We start from the raw sequence: 8,703 nt of genomic DNA, 5'->3' as shown, positions 1-8,703 counted from the left end.
GAGCAGTTTCCAGATGGGCACCATGAGACTGCTTCTGGAGTGTTCTATGCCACTGAAGATGACAAATCATTTACATCGATATATGGGGTAAATAGAGCCATGTAAGTTGCTTTTGTGTTTTACCTTTAATACTATTTTTTTTTACTCTACAAAAAACAAACCCAATCCAAGGCCAGCAGGTTCAATTCTGACTCATGTGAGTGATCCTTCACAGGGTTTCTGAGGTTGGAACTCGTTAGGGGTGCAGAAAGCCTCACCTTTCTCTCACAGAACAGCTGGTCTGAACTGCTGACTTTGTGGTTAGCAATCCAGTGCTTAGACCATGGGGCCCCTTATTCTTTACTACACCGATAGAAAGGAGCTCTGCTGGCGTAGTAGCATGTGTATCAGGCTGCTAACAGCAAGGTCAGCGGTTCTTGGGAGAAAAATGAGGCTGTCCACTCCCGTAAAGATTTACAGTCTCGGAAACTCAACGAGGCAGTTTGAGTCTGCTCGATAGGTTAGCTATGGGAGTCAGAATCGACTTCATGGCTGCGGGTTAATGCTGACAGAAAATGCAGAGTATTATTACAGGGGGTGAAGGGAGGTCTTTACGTTCCCATTTCAAATATCACTTAAAAAGATGATTAAAGAATATGTGTAGTATAGAAACAGAAGCCCAGCATGGCCAATCCCTGACTAGACGCATCCCCACATCCAGGGCAAAGGCAGGGCACAGTGTGCAGAATTGGTTTTATTTCAAATGACAGAACACTTAAAAAGAACACTATGATATGTTTGAAGATTCAGGTTGGAACTTAGGAAAAATGTTTCTGGTTGTACTTCAGATCCTCAAATTGTCCCCCAAGCAGGATCCTGAAGGCTGACACAGGAGAGACCGCCGACTCCGACTCCCAAGGGTGGGTGCCTTCTGCTATTCTGAGTGGCGGTTTCTTTTCTTGTTGTGGTTCTCAATCGCCCTTCTGAGTGCTTCATCCTGGACCAGATCTGACATTTTCACATCTGTGTGGCTACAGCCAATTTTGGGGCAGCTGTGAGGGAGAGAAAAATCCAGTCAGCCCTTGCAGCATACACGCTTCCTGCAGGTTTGAGGATTGACGTGGGGACACAGGAACAAAACAGGGCCCTGGTGGCACAGAGGTGAAGTGATTGACTGCTGACCCTCCCTGGGAGGCCACAGACCAGGAAACCCTGTGGGACAGTTCTGCTCTGTCATGTCGGGTCACTAGGAGTTGAAAATCAATTTGATAACACCTAACATAAGTTTAACAAAAGGTGATTTTTTTTTTTAAACTTCTTATTGAGTTCAGTGAAAGCAAATTGGTTTTCCATTCAACAATTCCTACATATTTTGTTTTGTGACATTGATTGCAATCACCACTTCCTCTTTAGTCCCCCATTTCCGCTAGTCCTTCCTTCCTCGTCCTTCCGGCCTTCTGAGCTGTATCTTTAGGCTACTATGGCACTTTTGCTCTCCAGGGTTGACTGTTCTAAGGAGGCCTGACTGTTGTTTGGCTGAAAGCTGAAGAAGAGCCTACAGAAAGGCAGCTTGGGTGAGGTGGTTGCTGGGATGAGATTCGGGATACACTGGAAAGCAGAAGCTACAGGACTTGTTGAGGGCTTGGGCATTCAGATGTCTGGCCTGAGCAATGGGCAATGAGGGGGTGTGCCCTTGACGGTAGTGGGGACCCCAGCACGGCCCTACACCCGCCATGAGAGTGGACAGCTGGACTCTGGAATCCTGGTGTGTGTGTAGCTGTCCTGGTGCAGAGATTGGGTGGGCTGCAGGGGGCTTGGTGGGAGCGCTGTGAATCGTGCTGATAGAAGTAGACTGGAATGACACGTCCCTGTTTAGATGGGGTCTCCAGGAGGGCACTGGGGTGGATGGAGGCACCTGACTGCCTGGAAGAGGAGAGGTCCATGCTGGTCTCAGTATGGACTGCAGCTCTACCATCTATTTCTAGTTAGGAGACCACAGGCCGCTCTCTTGACCTTTCTGAGCCTCTCTTCACTCTGATTTAAACTGGGGGGAGGAGCCCTACATCACCGAGCTGTATGCATGCCCCTCCCTTCATTTACGTCCTGAGCCACTCTGTCCCCAGATGATCGTCAGTCTGGGGAGCTGTCCATATCTTGCAAATCCCCAGCACATGTTGGCATTGATAGGCACTGTTAAGTTGGCCCCTCACTCATGGTGACCCCATCACAACAGAATGATGTGGGTTAAATTGCTGTGATCCACAAGGGTTTCACCGGCTGAGTTTCAAAAGTAGATGTCCAGGCCTTTCTTCCTACTCTCTCAGGTGGACTCACAGCAACATGTCTGCCTCCACTGGCTGATGGGTGGTGGCTGTGCAGGTGGTGTTTGGTCAGGAATGAAACCTGGGTCTCCCGCGTGGAAGGCAAGGAGTCTGCCACTGAACCGCCCAGTGTCCTCATGCCCACCCAACACATTTGTGCACTTGGGGTTGGCCCTGTGCCAGGTTCCAAGTGCACAACTGTGAGCTCGAGGCCCAGTCATCTGAGACTGCTTTTCAAATCAGACCAACAGGTACGGGACAAGAGATGAAAAGGTAATGGGGAAGGGAGGTCAACAGGAAAGAGAAGCTTTTTCTTGTCCTGGATCTCTGGATCAAGGAGTCTTTATATTTGAAGGGCTGTGGGTTAAGTGCTAGGCTGCTAACCACAAGGTTGGGGGTTCAAAACCACCAGCTGCTCCACAGGAGAAAGATGGGGCTATCTGCTCCCGTGAAGATTTAGTCTTGGAAACGCTACACAGGGTCGCTATGCATCAGGACGGACTCAAAGGCAGTGCGTTCTTTTAAGCAATGTAATGACCAGTATGCTCGGTCACAGTATTTATTTCTAAAATGCTGAGATGCTTCTTGCATGGCCAGGCATGCGTGCAAGCCCCCTGTAGTGAGAGAAAGGCAATTATGTGAAAGAGGAGCAGGGAGATTTTGCCAGGGCGTGCATGGTTGGGATGATCTGGTTTTTCATTAGGAGAAATCTGACAACTGTTTTCTGCTAGTTTGTTGATTGTTAAGTACTGTGGAGTCGGTTCTGACTCATAGGGTCCCTGTACAGGGTTTCCAAGGCTGTAAATCTTTACGGGAGCAGAAAGCCTCATCTTTCTCTCGTGGAACAGCTGGTAGCTTTGAACTGCTGACCATTAAATTAGCAGTCCAGTTTGTAATCTGCTAGTTTAAACCTTACTATTTCCCCTAGCCTGTCCCCTTCACTCTGGGAGCTCAGAGTGAATTGTTTCTTTAGCAATGACGTCATGAAGAGGTTACAGACATGTTCACCATGTTAGACATGGAAATGGAAAGGCAACTTGAGGTGGGATGGGCCTCATCTCACATATCGACCCCCTAATGGCCACACGCCCCCACAGAGTCTACCAGTGAGTACGCTGGGCAGGGTCGTGGAATGGGAGACGGAACACTTTCTGGTGCCACAGCTGGTCCTAGGCAGTACGGCAGCACCCTGAGACTGGAGGGAGGAAGAGCCACCATGCTCTCTTCCCTGGTCCCTCTCAACCTACTGGTCTGAGCTCACTTGTGGATGAACTCTGGGGACAGTGCCATTAGTCACCTTGTTCTCCCATGGGAAGCCGGATGGCCAGGAGACAAACCCACTGAACTGACTCTTAAGGCAAGTGACTGATATGTGCCTCAGCTTCTTCCCTATAAAAAGGAAGGCAGAGCGCAGGGCTGCCAGGAGAACCAGGTGGGACGACGGGTGTTGAGGGCTGAGCACCTCAGTTCAGGTGCCACAAAGTTCCTGCTCTAGTCCACGGCTTCTGCTTCCCACTAAACACAGTGGACCATGAGGATAAACTGATGGACAGGGCTCCAGGGAAGCATGTGGAGGACACTTTGCCCCTTGTGTATGAAGGTTAGGGTTAGGAGGGCTAAGATGTGGCTGACCCAAGCCAGGGTATTTTCAGTCGCCTCATATACATGTGAGAGCTGGACATGAATAAAGAAGACCAAAGAGGATATGACGCCTCTGGATGATGGTGTTGGCGAAGGATTTTGACTTCACCATGGACTACTGGAAGAACAAACAAATGTGTGTTGTTAGAAGTACAGCTAGAACGCTCCTCAGTAATGAGGCTGGTGAGGCATGTCTCCGGTGGTTTGGGCATGTTATCCAGTCCCTGGAACAGGGTTTCATGCTTGGTAAGGTAGAGGGTCACTGAGAACGAGGAGACCCCTCAGCAAGATAACCAACACAGTGGGCTCAAACACGATGATTGTGAGGACTGAGCAGGACCGGCCGGGGTTTGGTTCTGTTGGACTATGAGTCAGAACCGAGTCAACGGCACCTAACAACAACAACAACCAACGTGGGTCCAGGGAAGGCTTCCTGAAGGAGACGCTGATGGAAGGGGCTAGGTGAGAACCCAGTGTCTCACCACATGTCAAAGAAACCAACAGCAGTTTTTAAAGGGAAAACAATCGGCTGTAATGACATGCTACTGACTCAGGGCCCTCCCCCTGTGGAAAACGACACTGTAGACAGGTATTAGTGCAGTAATCCCCACGACATTCTGGTGAGCAAGTTAGGTGTGGCAAGAGCCAACAACTAACCTTAAGCTCTCATGTCATCCCTGTGCAGGAGGCACACCTGCAGGCCTCAAAGGAGAGGCTGGGTCTTGAACTCCGGTCACTGGCAGGCCAGAGCATTCTATGGCAGCAGAGAGCAAGCAGGAGGTTATCTGCTGAGAAGAGGCACCGAGTCTCAGGGGCCCCAGGAGGCCTCAGCAGTAGCTCAAAAGTGCAAGATTCTGACTTGCCTGCGTTCTGGGATCTGGGACCCAAGCATTCCAAAGTCCAACCCACAAGAGACGTCTGTAGACACCTCAGGAAACCTGTGAGGGATGGGTTCTCATCATGCCTAGATGCAGAGAGTACCTCTATTCTCTATCCGTTGGAGGTGGCTGTGTGCCGTCAAGTTGGTTCCGACTCATAGTGACACTATGTAGGGTTTCCAAAACTGTAAATCTTAAAGGGAGCTGAAAGCATCTTTCTCCCATAGAGTGGCTGAATTTGAACTGCTAACCTTTAGCAACCCAATGCGTAACCACAGTACTACATCCTTGAGTCGCTATGAGTCAGAGGTGACTCGATGGTGCTTAACAACAAGCAATGACATAAATCACACAAAGAACAGTCTTGACTGCTATTTGTTTAGTGCTAGGTGGTTCAAAAAGAACTTTTTCAGACATGGTCTGTGTCTCCTCCAGTGTCCAGAAATTTACTGGTCCACCAGACCTGGCTTGGAATTCTGTGAGATGTTTTTAACTCCATTTTGTTATTACTAAGTACCATAGAGTTGGTTCCAACTCACTGCTACCCTGTATAGGTTTTCTTCAGAATGGCTGGTGAGTTTGAACCTCCAGCCTTGCAGTTCAAATCGACCTTGAGGTCAGTGCATTATCCCATTCACAAATGAAGATACTGAGGTTCTGAGAGGTGGAACCACTTGTTACTAAGGCGAACACCAGGACTGCCAGCTATCAGCTCACTACTGGAGCTGGGCTGGCCAATAACATGCTCCTATTATTAATTTTATTCACCGTGCTCTGGTATGCAACTGTTTGTTAAATCCAGTTCCTGTTACTACACACAAAAAAGGGGAAGAAATGGCAGTGGTACAATTGGAAATCTATTTATTAATAGGGAAATCATAAGACAGCTTTATAGGAAAATAATTCTAACAAATAATTTTATTAAGAGAAATTCATTTTAGGGAATAATTCTAAATATTGTATTTTGCTGTTGTTGTTATTAAGTGCCATCAAGTTGGTTCCGACTCACAGAGACCCTGTATTAGGTTTCCAAGGAGTGGTTGGTGAATTTGAACCACCAACACTGTGATTCAAACCAACCTTGCAGTCTAGTGCATTATCCCATAGTGCCACACCAGGACTCCTACGTATTGTATTTAGTTAGGGCTGAAGTCTCAGTAATTGTATTCAGATCCAGCCAGTGCCCAGTAACACAATGTACCTACAACTCTACTCTGACAAAACATAACTGGAACAATCTGGGAGGAAGAACTGAGATTCTCAAATAAGATGTGTCATAGACATTTTTAAACAAAGGGAACCAGAGCTGCTCATCATCCTCACATGGGAAACGATACCACTTTGTGCTGACTCAGGAACCTTTGGAGTCATTTCTGAAGAGCTCTGAATTCCTACCCCTTGCCAAATGCACCTTGTCTTTAAGACCCTGCCTACCACGCCCTGCTGCCCCCCGGTGCTCAGCTCCTCTCCCCTTGTACCGCCCCTGGCTGTGTCTTCTGCCCTGATGCCCTCTTTAGTTCCTAAACAAAATGCTTGTGAAGCCTCTACTTTGCGAAGGCCCTCCTTCAGGCCCTGGGTCAGGGGTCCCGTCCTTGTCGGCTCCTCGTAGTGCTGTGCTTGTGACAGCAGATGAGGGGAGCTCATCCTCCATACCGACTACCTCGTGGTCAGGCATCTCTAGTTGGAGTTCACACCCCCACGTTTTCTCTGCCTCCAGGGGTCTGTTCACATAGTTGTACTGCAGGGACCTCACACTGAGCACATCTGGATGGGTCTCTCCTACCCTTCTTCCTAAATGTCTCCCTCTCTGTTGGCTAATGGTACTGCCCATGCTCCAAACACACACAGATTGGACACCTGAGACATCTTTCATTTCTTCCTCCAATTGTATCTCTGCAGTCACTCTCCTCAATCCCTTCTCCCAGGGCTGCTGCCTCGTTATCGAGAACCTCATCAACTACAGAAGCAATCTACTTGACCTTTCCAACCCATCCTTCACATCGCTACTGGGCGTGAGTGACTTTCTCAACTCCAGACCTGCTCACTTTGCTCCCTCAAAACCCTGCAAGGGTCTCCCACGTCTGGAGAACAATGGTGATGACATTGATGCTGATGGACACAAAGGTGTACACAATGTCTGCTGAGTCTTACCTTGTCCTAGGAGCTGCTGGGCATAGACCGTATTTAAATTTCAAATGCATCAATGAGGTGAGTCCAACCATTATCAGTTTATAGGTAAGGAAACAAATGAAATCTAAACTCTTTACCAGGACATTTCTCTGTGGGAGATAGATAAAGCTGCCCAAATAGATGACTGGGACCTCCTAAAAATTAGAAACTTATGTGCATCAAAATATTTCACCAAAAGAGTGAAAAGGGAGCCCAAACAGAAGGAAAAAATTTTTTTGCCAGAAACGCGACTAATGGAGGAGGCAGGGCTTGATGGCGGCTAGGGTGGAGGTGCAGTGAAGTTTGCTGTCAGCCATACCACAGAAAACCAGGCAAAGCAGATCCAGGGGAGAGCTCCAAAACTTGGAACCACGTAGGTGCGTATATTTACAGTTTGAGGCTTATAGCTAGTGGAACTTGAAGCTGAAGTAAGAAATCTCGTACTTTTGAATCTTCTGGGCTCGAAGGCCCAGAGCCCACAACTTGGGCGAGACCAAATGGCAAGACCAAGTGGGGGAGCAGACACACCACAGAAAACCACCGCAGGAACCTCGGAGCAAAGGTGGACAATATTTTGTTGGATTTGCTTTGTTCTGATTTCCTTTTTGTTTGGTATCTGTTCATTGGTCCTCCCACTGTTTGTGTACCTCCATTCTGGTGACTAGAGGGGGTGCCTGAGAGAGTGGACACCCCACCACCACCACCACCACCACTGGTGGGTTCTTCTGCCACGCATGCGCATAGATACTCTCAGCCCAAGAGCTGGCCCTGAACTGTTTTTTGTTTTATTTTTTCACTATGGGAAAGGCCAGGACAGGGGTGTAGAGGGAAAGAGAGTTTAAAAACAAAAGAGACCAAAAATTAAATTAAATCCTGAGGCACAGCGTAACCACCAACAGTGGCATCTTGAAATCTCTCAGGCACCTTTGAAGGCAAGAAGCTGAAGAGAGGACATTAAAGTCATACTCATATTAGGCTACAGATTTTTTTAAATTTTTCTTCACTCCCTCCTCTCCGTTATCTGCAATTATAGACTACAGTATTCAGTCTAGTTTTTGTTGTTGTTGTTGTTGTTTGGTTGTTTTATTTTCCTTGATTTTTCTTGCTGGTACTGTTTTGCTGTTTTATGCTCCCTCTTCTAGCCTTGGGGGACTCTTTCTCTCCCTATAATACCCAAGAAGAGATAGCAACTCCTACCATATAGTCAAGCTACAGTCACACTCTATAAAACATCCAAACCCAGGCAAGAACGAATACCAACTGCCATATGCCAGGGAAACAGACAACACCTGTGAAAGTTACTCTGAGCTAAGCAATAAGAAGAGTGAAAAGGGCAGCCCACATCCTGATCACATCTACCTGGAAGCAATCAGAAAGCATAAAAAATATCAAAACACATACTCGATTAAGTATTAAGGCCACAGATAATCACTAAACATGTCCAGGAATCAAAAGCAGATGACCATCAGCACATGTCCAGAAACAAGATAAAAGGTCTGAGACAAATGACCTAGAGGTAGACCTGGACTCCATTCTGGAAGGAGGGCAGGCCTTGGAAATGCCTGAGAAGGAATTCATAAAACTGATTATAAAATGTTTCAAAACACTTTACAATGGAGTTGAGAAAAATAAGTAAGTCAGGAAAGTGCTGCAGGAACAATCAAATAAGATAGATACAGCATTGGAAACAATTCAAAACCTACAGAGAGAAAACA

General features: G+C 47.4%; 1 protein-coding gene across 1 annotated transcript in view; it reads right to left on the bottom strand.

Moving 5' to 3' along the window:
• Window positions 1-913: 913 nt before the first annotated feature.
• The window catches only part of NSMCE2 (non-SMC element 2, MMS21 homolog (S. cerevisiae)), a 303,191-nt gene continuing 295,401 nt past the window's right edge, over window positions 914-8,703 (bottom strand). Inside the window, exon 6 of the mRNA XM_006830703.1 lies at window positions 914-1,031. Coding sequence (XP_006830766.1) covers window positions 914-1,031 — 118 coding nt within the window. The remainder of the gene's footprint in view (window positions 1,032-8,703) is intronic.

This window comes from Chrysochloris asiatica, unplaced genomic scaffold (genome assembly GCF_000296735.1).
Source record: "Chrysochloris asiatica unplaced genomic scaffold, ChrAsi1.0 scaffold00001, whole genome shotgun sequence".
Classification (NCBI taxonomy): Eukaryota; Metazoa; Chordata; class Mammalia; order Afrosoricida; family Chrysochloridae; genus Chrysochloris; species Chrysochloris asiatica.
This window is presented reverse-complemented; position numbering and strand designations above follow the sequence as displayed.